At 50.3% G+C, this 15282-nt stretch overlaps 1 protein-coding gene across 3 annotated transcripts in view; it reads left to right on the top strand.

Annotated features, from left to right (window-relative positions):
* Positions 1-15282, top strand: part of ACLY (ATP citrate lyase) — a 31436-nt gene that overhangs the window by 8067 nt on the left and 8087 nt on the right. For 2 of the 3 annotated variants that reach the window (XM_077313584.1, XM_077313587.1), the window contains exons 2-17: positions 886-1050; positions 2501-2623; positions 2972-3034; positions 3625-3815; positions 4762-4841; positions 6183-6313; positions 8147-8265; positions 8447-8583; positions 9069-9130; positions 9940-10057; positions 10445-10599; positions 11644-11734; positions 12743-12772; positions 13866-14007; positions 14428-14596; positions 15112-15216. In XM_077313584.1, coding sequence (XP_077169699.1) covers positions 892-1050; positions 2501-2623; positions 2972-3034; positions 3625-3815; positions 4762-4841; positions 6183-6313; positions 8147-8265; positions 8447-8583; positions 9069-9130; positions 9940-10057; positions 10445-10599; positions 11644-11734; positions 12743-12772; positions 13866-14007; positions 14428-14596; positions 15112-15216 — 1875 coding nt within the window. In that variant the 5' untranslated portion in view covers positions 886-891. The remainder of the gene's footprint in view (positions 1-885; positions 1051-2500; positions 2624-2971; positions 3035-3624; positions 3816-4761; positions 4842-6182; positions 6314-8146; positions 8266-8446; positions 8584-9068; positions 9131-9939; positions 10058-10444; positions 10600-11643; positions 11735-12742; positions 12773-13865; positions 14008-14427; positions 14597-15111; positions 15217-15282) is intronic. The other variant, XM_077313585.1, reaches the window with a different exon arrangement.

Below are 15282 nucleotides of genomic sequence, written 5' to 3'. Positions count from 1 at the left end.
TGTCCATATATATATATATTGCCCAGGGGCAATATACGAACTTAATAAATAAACAAATAAAAAACAAAACCGAGACTATTTTATATCTCTTGTAGAGCAAGTAGATCTCCGCGCGTAAGAGAAGATTGCTGATGGGATTTTGGTTTGCTGTGAAGGTGTGGTCTAGCAGGCCTGATCTTAGCAGAGGGTGCATTTTTCAAAGCGGAATTAAGGGAGCCACGCTTGCTAACCGGGGAATTGTAAATGTCAGGATTTATTTGGGCTAAGGAGCCTCAGGCGTTCTCCCAGGAGTAGGAATGATTCAGTGGAGTGAAAAGGTTCAGCATCAGTAACAACAGGGAACATTTACCCGACTTTTGTTCAGTTCAGCTGTTCAGACTGACCTGTCAGGTTTAAATGGCTGCTAGCCATTTCAGCCTAAGAGATGACAGCTGCACCTGCCTTGCTGTTAGGATCAAATGGCTGCCTGGAAGTCTGCCTGTTAGTTGTTAGGTTTAAATGGCTGCAAGTCATTAAACCCCTTTGTTGTTCTCTGCTTCCAAGTTAGGGGAAGCAAAATGGGTGGGTTAAATTTAACTCTTCCCAGGCATTTCTTCTGGCTACAGCAGGGAGAAGAAGGGGGGTCCAAATTGGCTGGTCAGTTCGAACTATAATTTCGCTGTCTCTCTTTTTACCTATACATTGTTTTAAAATGGTACAGTCCCAAGCGGGAAAGTTGTACCGTGTAACTTCACTGAATAGGTAGATCAGGTGTAGCAGTTCACTATCACTGGAGAAGGAAGACACGGTGGTTTAAATATTCCTATCAGTAATGCACTATTTAAAGAGTAAATTCAGAAACTTTCTATGACTAACTTTGGTGTATCCCTTTCAAATCTGCTTTAGACAGCCATGTCCGCCAAAGCTATATCGGAGCAGACCGGGAAGGAGTTCTTGTATAAATACATCTGCACCTCGTCCGCCATCCAGAACCGCTTCAAATATGCCAGAGTAACACCCGAGACCGACTGGGACCATCTGATCCAAGATCATCCATGGCTTTTGACCGAGGTGAGCAGAATAATCTGTCATCTCCTCCCTTTTGGTTACGAGGCTCTTGTCATGTAAAGACCTCTCCTGGGACTGAGCAGAAGTAGATTTAGGGCCTAACATCTTCCATATCTAGATTCTGGGGCTCATGCCTGCAAACAGGGCATGTGGGATGCTTGAAACGCAGCCCCCGGAAAGAAGATCTGCTTGTGAGATTGACACAGGGCGGACACCAGGCTGGGTGGCCCTGTGTGGCTAGATGTCTGTACTGCAAGGGCCGCTTTTTGTCCCCTGCATCTTGGTGGAAATTGAATTGCAAGAAGCAGGCATTTCTCTGTCCCTCATTGCATTCCCCTCTTCGCTCTCTGGCCACCATCCAGTTGTTTAATCACATTTAGCTGTACATGGATCTGCGGTGCCGTCCTCTTTTTTTCTTCCTGGTGGGAGGCAGCTCTGTCGGAAGCTAATTAAATGAGTCTGTTTCTGGCATGGCTCGCCAAGGTCTTGCCAGAAAGTAGCAAAGGGCTTGGGACTCTCAGTCTAGGAGAGAAGACGACTAAAAGAGGGGGACGGGACATGATAAAGGTTTATGGAATTACGCATGGGGTGGAGAGACCTCCCTCTCCTGAAAGACTCAGAATCAAGGGCATTGAGTGAAGCTGATGGGCAGTAGGTTCAGGACGGACAGAAGGAAATACCACTTTACACAGAGAGTGGCTGCTAGCTAGGGTGGCTCAGGGGAACCTCCACCTTTAGAGGCACTCAACCTCTGAATCCCAGGGGCAGGAGGCGACGTTGGGGAAGGCCCTGGGCTCTGTTGGCCACCCAGAGAGACTTGATTGGCCACTGCAGGAGAGCCGGACTATTGGTCTGATTGAGCCAGACGTGCCTGAACAGTTGCACAGATGTGTGAGAAACTTGAAGCCGCCTCCACTGTCGGAGGTTGGTCTGCAGCGAAACGCCAGGAAGTATTTGGAACTGGGTTGTGTTGCCTTGCGTCCACAAGAAAATCCGTTATGCACTTTCTCTGTCGGGCCGTAGCCAGCAAGGGCGGTGCTCACGGATCATCGGCTGTTGTATTAGAGCAAACATGCACAGGCTTGCAACCGGAGTGTCTTGTCTGCAAAGGATAATCCAGTTGTGCATAATGGCTGCAGCACAATTGCTGACAATGCGGGGTTGCAGTCCCTATCTCTGGAGTCCTCTCACTCTGGCGGTACAAAGGAAGTAATATAGAAACTCCCACTTAATTTTATCTGCTGCAGTTGTGTATTTTATAATTTTTGAGCACCGCTATGAGCTATTTCAGACATGCAAAAGGCACCTGCCGGCGTGAGTGTGCTGTCCGGCTCATGACTTTTGTCCTGCGGCTGCAAGACTCCCAGTTGGAGGGGTTTAGTGCATCTGAAGGGGCTTTTGCCTCTTGCAAAAGCTGCCCATTTATCCCCTTCCCTGTTTCGCCAAATTCCAGCGTCTGGTGGTGAAGCCTGATCAGCTTATCAAACGGCGCGGCAAGCTGGGCCTGGTTGGGGTGAATCTCGACTTGAACGAAGTGAAGGCCTGGCTGAAGCCACGGCTGGGTCACGAAACCACGGTGAGTGCCACACCCGTCATCTCATCTCATTGCGTGTCTGGGATGCAGGGGAGCTAGAGGGCAGCTCAGAGCTCCTTGAAGGCACCGTGGGACAGACACCAGGGAGAAAATCCTTTGGGGTCTTGGGAAGGGGCAGCGTTTTATGGGTTTTTAAAACTGTATTGGGGACTGTAATTTATTTTAATGGGGTTTCAATTTGTCTTTATGCTAACCCGCCATGAGTCTTTGGAGAGTGGCGGGATAAAAATCTAATCTAAATAATAAATAAATAAATGAGACGTGATTCCGGGGACATATCTTTCCTTGCTTGCTTCTGAGTGGACTTTTTGGGCTTCTTGTTGTCTGCAGATCGCCAAAGCAAAAGGCATCCTGAAGAACTTCTTGATAGAGCCCTTTGTTCCGCACAAACAGGTTTGTTTCGCTTGGACACGTATGTGTAGAGCAGCCGTTCTCATCCTTTATACCGTTGAGAACCCCCTGAAACAGGCTTCAGCCTTTGAGGAGCCCCGGAAGTGACGTCAGAGGTCACACCTCCCCGCCACACCCCCGGAAGTCAATTTTATGACCGAGGCCCCGCCCCTTTCCGCTCTCTCCCGGCCAGTTATTGGCTACTGCGCCCGCCAGGATGAAGTGGGAGGGACCAGGATGGGCATTTCCCCAGCCGTGCTTCTGATTGGCCACTGGAGATCCTCTGTAGCGACAGAGAAATGAGTCTTTGCCTTCTTCTGTTGTGCAGCCTTTCTGGTATTCGGAGAACGCCATCATTTCTCCCCCTCTGTCTTCTCCCTTGGTGTGCAATATTTTTTCAGGGGGAGGGGGAAAATTTCTGAGAAAGCATCCCTCTTCCCCCAGTTCATCTCTGCTGGTCCCCTGCTCTTTAATGCCAGGCATTTCCAAAAACCATGGTTTGCATGAGGCAGCTGTGGTGTGTCCTTGACGCGATCGTGATGCATGCTTAACCCACTGTCTGGCCTCCCAAACGCCATGTGTTGGTCCCGCAGGCGGAGGAGTTCTACGTGTGCATCTACGCTGCCCGTGAGGGGGACTACGTGCTCTTCCACCACCAGGGCGGCGTGGACGTGGGCGATGTGGACGCCAAAGCTCAGAAACTGCTGGTGGGCGTCGATGAGAAACTCAACGAGTCAGCCATCAAGAAGCACCTCTTGGTGCACGCCCCGCCCGACAAGAAAGAGTAATTCGGAGGCGCTGTTTGGTAGCCCGTTAAACTGTGGGTTGGGAGTGGTGCTTCCTCGTTGTGGCTTTGTTCACGTAATTGAACAGATTTCAGATCGTCTTGGGAGGAGTACTGCTTAGTTATTTCTCCTGTGGAAGAAGGATCTTTTATTCAGGTACCTTAGGATGTCCTAGAGCAGGGGTAGTCAACCTGCGGTCCTCCAGATGTTGATGGACCACAATTCCCAGGAGCCCCTGCCAGCATTTGCTGGCAGGGGCTCATGGGAATTGTAGTCCATCAACATCTGGAGGACCGCAGGTTGACTACCCCTGTCCTAGAGCAGGCTTACCCAGAGGCAAGTGCCTACCCTCCTTGGCACCCTCCAAATATTTTTAGAAATTGATTGGGGCCAGGTAGGCTTTTTGTCCATCAAGGGTTCTGGTTGGCCTTTGGAGATTTATTCTTATTCTTATTATTCGATTTATTATTTGATTGGCTCTGCAGTTTTAAAGAACTGTTATTTTGGTAGCAGCTTCCACCACAACAAACTGGCTGAAAATAAGCTGTGGGTGCCATTTTGTGATGTCAGAAGGCACCAGCAAGCTTTGTGTTTACTGACAGTTTGCGTATTTTAGGGAGTCTGCTTAAAACCTGACTCCTTAATCTTTTGCACGCAGCTCCTCCAAGGAAGCAGCCTGTGAGATGTTCCAAAGGAGACTTTTTCCTTCCATCTAACACGATTAAAGCATCTGATTCAAGATAGATGAGGGCAGAGGGCAGTGGCTGAGAGACCTGACTCATCCCAGCTAGGCCTCTGAGTCATCCTTTGGCTCCATGGCAGGCAAATTGGAGGAATTAGTGACACGGCTGGCCAAGGGTGGGAGACAAGTGGTTTGAGGCATAACTGTCTGGTTCTAATTTTTGCTTTTTCTCCCCCTTCTCAAAAATAACCTCCTTGGTGCAGTATCCTGGCAAGCTTCATCTCCGGCCTGCTCAATTTCTACGAAGACCTATATTTCACATATCTGGAAATCAACCCGCTAGGTAACTCAACCCTTCCATTATTTTCGACAAGACATATTTCCTCCTTCTTTCTCCAGTATGCCGCCTAATGAAGATGAACGCAGGGCCGGTGCTGGAGACAGCGAGCACATTCCCGTGAGCCCTTCTTGTCAGAGTAACTTTAAATTATGCCTCCTTCGCCGACACAAGCTGTAGACAGCGCCCCGTCGGTCTTCCAGAATGCTGACGCAAGAGAACCGATTCTGAGATGAATATTAACTTTGCTCCTAGCGTCGTTTCTGGAGGCCATCTTTGAGCTTCCTGCCTTTTGTGGATTAGATGGAAGAACCAAATGGACTGGGGAACGTGGCGGTCTGTCCTTCTGAGGGCTGGGGTCGTACGCTATACTGGGGGGTTGCCGACCTTTCCGAGCCTGTGGACACCGCTTGAAGTCTGCGGAGAGGCAGGGCCAAGCTCAGTTTAGTGCACACAGCACTTGGTGTGTCACAAGAAATACGTCTGGAAGTATCCTGTGAACAAAAGTGGTCACCAGAAAGGGAAGCTGCCTGTTTTGCCTCTGTCTGACTTTGCCTTTTCCCCCCCAAGCAGTTTGGGAGGGCGGGGGGGTAGATAATTGTGAGCCAGGGTTGCGTTGGGTGTGGCTCCCACCGAGGCGATGCTGTGCCAGCTGCCTGCCTTTGAAAAGGCATGCCAAGGAAAGCCATTGGCGTGCAGAATGCGGGTGTTAGGTAGTTTCCACTCTGAACGTAAAACCCTTTTAGCTGCCTCGGTCACCAGGGTGGGATCCTAACAGCCTCCCTGCCAGCACGAGAGGGAGGAGAGGCAGCCCCACCTGGTTCCTGGCCTGGTTGCAGCCCAGGATTGCCGAGAGGGTCCACTCCCCTCCCTCTGACACCAGCAGAAAAGCCCCGTGGGATTCAGTCCTGTGTTGGTGTGCTTCTCTCTGCAGTAAATAAATCAATACATCTTTATTTTTCTAGCCCACCCTTCCGATACGGATGTGGGCAGGTGACAACGTTATTAAGATTATGTTAAAAATAGACCTTCTGATGGGGGTGAGACCCTGATACCCAGAGAGAACGTTGTGAGGGGCTGTAGCTGAGTGGCGGACCATCAGCTTGGCATGCAGGAGGTCCCTGGTTCAATCCCCCATATCTCCAGTTAGAAGCTCTGTCAGTAGGTGATGTGAAAGGCAGCCTCTACCTGAGAGGCTAGAGATGCACTGCTACTCTTAAGTAGAAAATCTAGGCAGTACCCGGAAACATCCCTATGGTAAACCGCCATGTTGCTTCTCTCTGTGTGGCAGCTGCTAGGGAAAAACGGCGCTGACTCAACTGTTCTTTTCCCTTCCCCTGAATCCAGTTGTAACTGCAGAGGGCGTTTACGTGCTGGACCTGGCGGCAAAGATAGATGCAACGGCGGACTACATCTGCAAAGTGAAGTGGGGCGACGTGGAGTTCCCCCCTCCTTTTGGGAGAGAGGCTTACCCAGAGGCAAGTAAAAGGGCCGCCACCTGGCGTTTCGAGGCGTGTGAACTGTCAGCAAAGGAAGCCTTCTCCTCCCTCCTTCGGTCGCCCGATCTTGCTTTGTCCCCTTAGGTCAAGTTTAAGCACACGGTGACTCTCCCTCGCTTGGCTCCAGGGAAAGTATTCTCCTGTATCATACGTGGAACTGGATCTTAAGCCTTCTCTGCCTTGCACCATTTATTTAGAGTCCGGTGGCACCTTTAAGACTGACCCCATTTTATTCAAGGTATGAGCTCGGTTGGTCTTAAAGGTGCCCCTGGACTCTAAATTTGTTCTGCTGCTTCAGACCAACATGGTTTCCCGCCTGAATGAAGTTTCCCAAGGCTGAGACCACCCTAAGGATCAATAAAAACGCTTGTAACTACCTAGAAATGGGACCCAGTGGTCAGCTACCCAAGTGGGTGTGTTTTCCCCAGTGTGGGACAGAACTGGGATATGCCCAGAGCCCTGCAGTGATCCACTGTCCTAGAGGGAAGTCTGGATTCCCTTCCAAACAGTCTGGCTCCGTCCACACCGAAATTACACCAGCCTGCTGCTTTGCTGAGCATCACCAGTGGATATCTGACATTCCGGAATCTCCAATTTAATAACCGTAACAATGCAAGGGAAGGGGTGACGGCCAAGAAACCCATTTAGATATTGTCGTCCCTCCTTCCCGTATCGTGCGCTGGCGGCCTGCTGCCTCTTAACTCAATTTGGGCGCATTTCTAATGGATTAGTTTTAATTTTAGCCACACTGAATCATTCTCCTCGCCAGGCGCTAATGAAGTCTTGCAGACTCCCTGGGCTGGTGGGGAATTCTAATAAGGGTGCAACTGGAGGGAGACTTAAGCCTTTGCTCCGTGCCATCCTCATCAGCTTGTTTTTTCTTTTCATGCAGGGGAGGTATCTGAATGAGTTGTCCTGGGTCTCCCTCTGTGCATGTTTGGTGCCATCCGACTGCAGGGGTGGCCAAACGGGGACTGTCCAGATGTCCCTGGACTAAAATTCCCATGAGTCCCTGCCAGCTGTAGTCCATGGACATCTGGAGAGCCCCCGTTTGGCCACCCCTGCTATAGCGGTTAAGAGCGGCAGCCCCTAATCTGGAGACTCAACTTTGATTCCCCACTGCAGCCAACTGGGTGATCTTGGGCCAGTCACAGTTCTCCCAGAACTCTCTCAGCCTCACTTACCTCACAGGGTCTCTGTTATGGAGAGAGAAAGAGAAGGTGATTGTAAGCCACTTTGAGACTCTTCAGGAAGTCCAAAGCGGGGTCCAAAAAAAAAAAAAAAAAAGCTTCCCTCCTTTTCTTACTTCCCCAACCTTTTGTGGGGTATTGTGTAGTTCTTTCAGCCCTGTGTTTCTGCTTTGTGTGTGTGTGTGTACTTTATATAAAGCAGCACTTTATTCCACCCCCTGCATTACCACAACAAGGATTCCAGTGAGCGCCTACATTTTAAATCCTAACTGGTTTTTTAAATTGTGAAATTGCAAATCAAGTTCTGAATGTACAGAATGTATTAACAGAAATTATTTTGAAACACTAATCAGGTTTTTATTATGAGTGTTGCCAGCGGCCCTGAGCCCTTGGGGAAGGGTGGAATAGAAATTGTGTAAATAAATAAATATCTCCTGCAAAAAGTCAGATTTTTTATTGTTATTATTATTATTTTGATTTATTTCCCGCCACTCCCAAATGGCTCATGGTGGGTTACAGTGTCTTAAAAACCCCATTCAAACTCCCATTAAAAGACTTAACATTTTTGTTTTGTGCTCTGTCCAGCGGGATTCTGCTGACGCGGGGATATTCTGTCTTGCAGGAAGCCTACATCGCTGACCTTGATGCCAAGAGCGGGGCCAGTTTAAAGCTGACCATCTTGAACCCAAAGGGCAGAATTTGGACCATGGTGGCTGGAGGCGGCGCTTCTGTCGTGTACAGGTACTCAGAGCAAGGCCTTGTGGGAGTCGGGTGGCTGGGGGGAGCTGAGTCTATGGAGGAGCGTGACTCTGGCCAGGCTGGACGGGACGGTTCCCTCCTCCCTCTTTTTCTTTTCTTGAATGAACACAGTCTCTTTTCCTGATGAAGCTCTCTAAATATCACGTGTGGACTTTCTCCGCAGCGACACCATCTGCGACCTCGGCGGAGTGGACGAACTGGCCAACTACGGCGAATACTCCGGTGCTCCCAGCGAGCAGCAGACCTACGACTATGCCAAGACGATCCTGTCCCTCATGACCCAGGAGAAACATCCCGATGGTAAAGGAGGCTGTTCAGGCCGAGGAGACGGCTTGGGGGTCAGAGTGGTCCTGCCTGCCCTCTTATCAACGCTCACCTAGTTATTTGCTAGACTTGGTGCAAAGCTTAGAGAGAGAGAGCTGCTCCCCAGGTATCTGGATAGGAAAGGGGCTATGTGGCTCAGTGGCAGAGCTTCTGCCTCACGTGCAGAAGGTCCCAGGTTCAAATCCATGTCAACTCATCTCCCAAAAAATAGCCAATGATGGAAGGGGTGGGAAGGGGAGGAGCCCCGAGTGGGCGTGTCCACAGCTCTCCCTCCCAACCATGTTCCACACAATCGTGCCACTTTTGGGGTTTCTTGTGTGCTCACGTACATTTCCGGGTTGGTTCAGACCACCAACTCTCAAATGAGCCATTGCTGTATTGGGGGTTCCTTCCACCTCAGTGTTTCTTATAACGTTGTCCCTTTCTCTCTCTCCTTCTCCCCTTTCTGTTCCCTCTAATAGGCAAAATCCTGATCATCGGAGGGAGCATTGCTAATTTCACCAACGTGGCTGCCACGTTTAAGGTAAAGGAAATGGCGTGGCCACTGGTCTCGGAAGAGGTGTCTGAATGAGTTTGAATTTACCCTTGGGCCAAAATGGCATTGAATTGACTGCCAGTCATCCATGCTGGTGCTCAGGGAGGGGAGAATCCCATGTTAGCTTGGATTAGGGAGGGCTATGATGGACAAATGGGTATTTCATGGCCCGTGTTAGCCAGTGTGGGGTCATGAATGGGTTCCTTGACATGAAAGCAAAAGAGCTCTTCTGGATCAGACCAGGGGTCCATCTAGTCCAGCATCCTGTCTCACACAGTGGCCAACCAGTTCCTATGGGGGGCCAGCAACAGGGTGTAGAGCCTTCCCCTGAGAACACCATAAAAAGAGCCCTGCCGGGTCAAGCCAGTGGCTAGCCAGTTCTTCCAGATGGCCAAAATAGGGCCAAGAGGCCCCTGATGTTGCCTCCAGGCTCTGGGATTCAGAGACTTGTCCTCCATGAATCTATCTCATCCCTTTTGAAAGTGGTTTATCCCTGTGACCATCTCAGAGCTCTCTCAGCCTCACAGGGTGTCTGTTGTGGGGAGAGGAGCTGCTTTGAGACTACTCCTGGTAGAGAAAAGCAGGGTATAAAAGCCAATTCTTCTTACTGGCGCAGAATCGCATTTCCCAGGGTTCTTTATGCCCGCTCCAAATGGGGATTAAAAGAACTATGATCATTGCAAAGAACTTGATTTGTAAGTGTCTCCTCCTAAAGGGGGCGATGAAATATTATGGTACAAAACAACGATCTTTGCACATGAGAAGCCGGTCTCTCTTCCCCTCCCATCTTTTTACAGGGGATTGTTCGAGCCATTAAGGACTACCAGGGTCCTCTGAAAGAGCACGAGGTGCGGATCTTTGTAAGGAGAGGGGGCCCAAACTACCAGGAAGGCCTGCGTGTCATGGGAGAAGTAGGTAAGATCACCCTGAAGGGCTGTTTTAACCATTTTCAATCTCCATTGGCTCTGCTCCTGTGTACCATGGTGGTTTTTGGGACGGATAATGGGCAGAGTAGAGCTGCTCTAGCAACCAGGTCTTCCCTGTCTGGCCACCAGGACGGATTGCCTGTGTGTTATTTTCATACAGGTGGAATAAAAAAAATTAAAAGAGAAAAAAAAACATTGGTCTTTTTTCATGGCTTTTAAAAGAAAGCCCGCCTCTCCCAAAATGTGGATGAGTATTGAAAAGAAGATGAGTATTCCACACAGAGCGGAATGATTTCAGCTTCTCCCCCCTCCCTCCCGGTCTCCCAAGGGAGCTCTCTCAGTTGGACTGCCACCTAACTCGCTCCTGTTCAACTAGGGAAAACAACCGGCATCCCGATCCACGTCTTCGGCACCGAGACCCACATGACGGCCATCGTCGGCATGGCACTGGGACATCGGCCCATCCCGAATCAGCCCCCTGCGGCGGCTCACACGGCTAATTTCCTCCTCAACGCCAGCGGCAGCTCCTCGGTAGGTCTCAGGCGCTGGTCTGTAAGCTTGATGCTCACTGCGTGCTCGACTTGGCTCTGCCAGGGAGGCCTCCTGGCCTTGCTTGTCTCCCCGTGTAAAAGAAAGCTAGCATGACAGGGAGAGGGCTTTTGGCTGAAGCCAGAGTTAACACCTATCTGCCTACCTGTTTATGGCCCCATCTGTCCACCTTTTTATGTACAGATTCCCTCCCAGATCAGCCTCAATTTTGGGAGCATTCCAACAATTGCAATAGACACTCTGTGCGTGTATATCGCTGCTGTTTTAAACCTGCCGTTATTTCCTTAAATTAATGTTAAAGCCTAATTTTATTTGTTTTAATTTTGTATTTGATATGGTTTGGCACGCTGCCCTGAGCACACAACTGCTTATGCCAAGATTAAGACTGAGAGCCAGTTTGGTGTAGTGGTTAGGAGTGCGGACTTCTAATCTGGCATGCCGGGTTCGATTCTGCGCTCCCCCACATGCAACCAGCTGGGTGACCTTGGGCTAGTCACAGCACTGATAAAGCTGTTCTGACCGAGCAGGAATATTAGGGCTCTCTCAGCCTCACCCACCTCACAGGGTGTCTGTTGTAGGGAGAGGAAAAGGAAGGCGACTGTAAGCCGCTCTGAGCCTCCTTCGGGTAGGGAAAAGCGGCATATAAGAACCAACTCTTCTTCTTCTTCTTCAGTAATCTCAGAGCTCTCTCAGCTCCCCTCCCTCACAGGGTGTCTGTTGTGGGGAAAGGAAAGGGAAGGCGACTGTAAGCCGCTTTGAGCCTCCTTCGGGTAAGGAAAAGCGGCATATAAGAACCAACTCTTCTTCTTAAAATGTAATTGGATTTCAGGTGCCCCTGGAATTCAGACTTTGTGCACACAGAAGCTTCTACCCAGATTAAGGTTTAGTTGGATTTAAAGAGTCCCTGGACTCAAGCTTCGTCCTGCTGCTTCAGGGCCCACACAGCTCCCCACCTGAACGCACCCTTATTGGGGGGACCCGCCAGAATTTATTGCACCCGTTGACCTCCACCCCGCTCTCTTCCAGACTCCAGTGCCGAGTCGGACAGCGTCTTTTTCGGAGTGCAAACCTGACGATCTGGCCCCAGCCAAAAAAGCCAAGCAGGCAGCCCCTTCTGGTAAGCGCTCGGTTCAGTGCAGGACCCGGGGGATGTTCTTGCACTTCTGTTCTCCCCGGACTTGATGCCCAGCTTTATACCTGCCGTGGCCACTTTGTGTCGCTGGAATTCCACGCTTTGATGCACCGTCTCTCCGTCATTCCCTCTCGGTGGACTAAGGCAGGGATTGTATCGTTGGGGGAAGGACTGGGAAGAGAAAGCCAGGCTGAGAAATAGGCTTGGGGAGTAAAGCGGGGATGTGAAGGAGTCCCCAAGGAAGACGGACAGGCAAGGTGAAGGAGCAGGTTTGAGTTCAATAATAATGTTGCCTGAAGAATTTGCAGTGCTCCGTACACCTGTGTCTTCCACGTTTTGTGCTGCCTTGAACAAATAGCACGTTTCTCTTCCAAGGGAGTCTCACGGGGGAACTGGGCAGAGATCCCCAAATGGCTGTTGGCCCCAGTGTATAGATGGAGCACTTTGTCTTACTTGCATGGGAAATAAAAGTGGGGAGAGTCAAGGGAAGGTGATTGCAGGCCACTTTGGGCAGTGAAAAGTGGGGTAGAAAAACCATCTCTTCTGCTAAAATATTTTCTGCCCTTAACGTACTGGCAGCCACCTTTTCAACACACACGAGCACAGAGAATCTGTGCACACAACAGCATCAGTGTGGTCCTCCATTGCATCTACAAGGATTGTGAATTAGGGGCAATTTCTGTAGTGTGCACAGCACCTCTATGGAGAACAGAGCTCGGCTTCCGCTGCCAGGCGGAAAACCTCCTTCCACCATGCTCCTTCACCAGGAGGGGTGAAGGTGGGGGAATTGTCCCAAGAGGAAGCCACAGTCATGGTGTGCAAACTGTCCCTTGGACCGCTTGCTCGACATGGCTGCTTTTCCCGTGGAGGAGATCTCACTGAACCTCCAAGGTTGCTGAGTCTCTCTTGTAAGCAGAGGCTACAGCTGCGTGGCAGAACCCGAGGCAGACGGTCACACTGGATTTCTTGCAATGGTGATTCTCTCTTTAACAGATGCATCCCTGCCTTCGAGACCTGTTCAAGGTAGGATCCTGCCACCAGCTCAATGCCTCCGGCCTGGCTAACTGTTGCTTGTCCGATTCTTTTCCTCCCCTTTAATTGGTTAATTTGGAGGGCGGTTCTTGGCTTGTTTCCACTGTTTTTAGCCTCTTTGCAGACAATTTGCAGTGCTGTCGGATTGATCACTGTCCCTTTCCGCTTTTGGTGACGTGGTTTGTTTGTTTGTTTGTGTTTGTGCTTTTCTTCTTTTGTAAATGCAGAGATGACACTGCGGGGCCCTTAGGAGCCAACGAAGCCGCTCCCCATCTCTTTCCTGCTCCCAAAGCTGTACAGTCTCAGCCCAATCCTTACAGGCGTGTCAATATTTGAGCTAGTCTCTGCTGCAATTCGTTCAGCACAGTAGGGCAGGGACCTTACTGGCACCCGAAGTGTGGTCATGGCCGATGACCACTTCCTATTTCGCTTCAGAAATTCAGTCTGTAGGTGCCCCTAATTGCTCTTTTATGAAATTTGGTCTCCATCTGCGGCCATCTAAATCCACAGATCAGGGCCACGCCTGAGCAAAACAGATTTTTCTGCAAACTTGGGGAAGCCCTAGATTTGCAGAAAAATCTGAAATCTTAACAAAAATATATTGGGGGTTTAAATTGCCCCCCCCCCAAAATGAACAAGCATTGTCTGTGCGTGCCCCCCAATATTTTGCAGTAAATTTTCGTTTCATAGAAGCTTCTTATTGACGTGGTGTGTCTTGAGTTGTGATTGTATGAGGCTGCTAAGCACAGTGGAGCCTGGTGGGGTGGGGGGGCACAAGAGGAAGGCTAGATCGTAGTGCTCTCTGGGGCACGTATTCAGAGAGGCGGTCCCCCAGATACTCAGGGTCTTCTATGTGTAAAGTAGCCAGGGATGAAAAGAAGGGAGCCTTCCCTATAGGAAACACATGGCTTTCAGCTGTTTCATCTCCCAGCACTTTGTTTTCATTTTCGGCCGGTCTGTTGGCTCTTCTGCGTCACTTGGGAGAAGGGGCAGGGACAACCCTTCCAGCTGTGTGTGTGCGTGTGTTCGTGGGTGTGTGTTCATTGTCTGACCCTGGGTGGGCGGGGTTCTTTCCCCTGTGCAGGTAAAGCCACGACCCTGTTCAGCCGTCACACCAAAGCGATTGTGTGGGGGATGCAGACCCGGGCTGTGCAAGGCATGCTGGACTTCGACTACACCTGCTCCAGGGACGAGCCTTCCGTGGCCGCCATGGTTTACCCATTCACGTATGTTTGCGGGGTCCTGTTTGAGACCACCCTGCCGCACTTCCCCCTCTGTCTCCAGCTCGGAGGGCTGATCAATACACCTAAGATGGTGCAGACAAAACAGTTTTCCACTCTGCTTGCACTCCTCTGTGTCTCTTTCCAGGGCTGCATTTCGCCCTTCTCCTTCCCCTGCACAGATCCCCCCCAGCCTGGCAAGAAATAAAACCTATCACCCTGGATTAAACCAAGGCGTGATTTCCTCCCTAGCTGCATTGGAGGGAGGACAGGAGGTAGAGTTGAGCTCCTTGCAGTGTAGACGAGACTTCCCTGAAGGAGAGGCCAGCCCCTTGCTGCAGAAACTAGCAACCCGGAATTAGGGTCCCATAGGTGGACTCGTCTCCCTGTTGCAAAGGAATGCATCTCGTTTGTTTTGCCTCTTAGCGGTGACCACAAACAGAAGTTCTACTGGGGCCACAAAGAGATCCTGATCCCCGTCTTCAAGAACATGGCGGATGCCATGAAGAAGCACCCGGAGGTGGACGTGTTGATCAACTTCGCTTCCCTCCGCTCAGCGTACGACAGCACCATGGAGACCATGAACTACCCGCAGGTTTGTGGGGCAGTCGGGAAGGGGGGGGGGTAGGGAGAGAGGAAGGGTCACAAAATTCTGCAGAGTACTCTTGGTTGTCAAACCGCAACTTGGCTTTTCCGTTATGCTTTGGCCTGAGCGGCGAGTTAACGATGCCTCCCGAAATCCTAGGTGTCCAGAGAGGTAGCCGAGTAAGGTTTTCAGGGGCTTAAGTACAGGGCCTCGGGCTCCTTACCTGCCAAAATGGGATTAAATTATGTCCAACAGGAGACCTTTTTCAAAGCAGCATTTAGACAGGTTGCAGAATTCAGCTAGTGCAGAATACAGATTAATATGGAGAATGTAGGTGACATGAGTGCACAGAATGCACACAGTTATTTTTTCTTTATTACATTTTAGCATTTAAGGAGATGCTACTTTGCCTCTGTCCCCATCCGTCAGGGCTCCAAGGGCCGCACTAGCCTTCTTGAGTTTTTCTGCCTCTTGTTGTGTCCACAGGAAAGATGGACTGACTGTTTCTTCTCTCTCGCCTACAGATCCGTACCGTGGCTATCATTGCGGAAGGCATCCCCGAGGCCCTGACCCGCAGACTGATCAAGACAGCTGATGAGAAAGGAGTTACGATTATCGGACCTGCGACGGTGAGAGATTTTTTTTTTAATTATGGCTAGAGAAAGCCTTCCTGTTGAGCTTTGGTAAATAAATAA

The sequence above is a fragment of the Paroedura picta genome, chromosome 16 (assembly GCF_049243985.1).
Source record: "Paroedura picta isolate Pp20150507F chromosome 16, Ppicta_v3.0, whole genome shotgun sequence".
In the NCBI taxonomy this organism is placed as follows: domain Eukaryota; kingdom Metazoa; phylum Chordata; class Lepidosauria; order Squamata; family Gekkonidae; genus Paroedura; species Paroedura picta.
The sequence above is the reverse complement of the archived record's forward strand: the minus strand, read 5'-3'. Positions and strand labels throughout refer to the sequence as shown.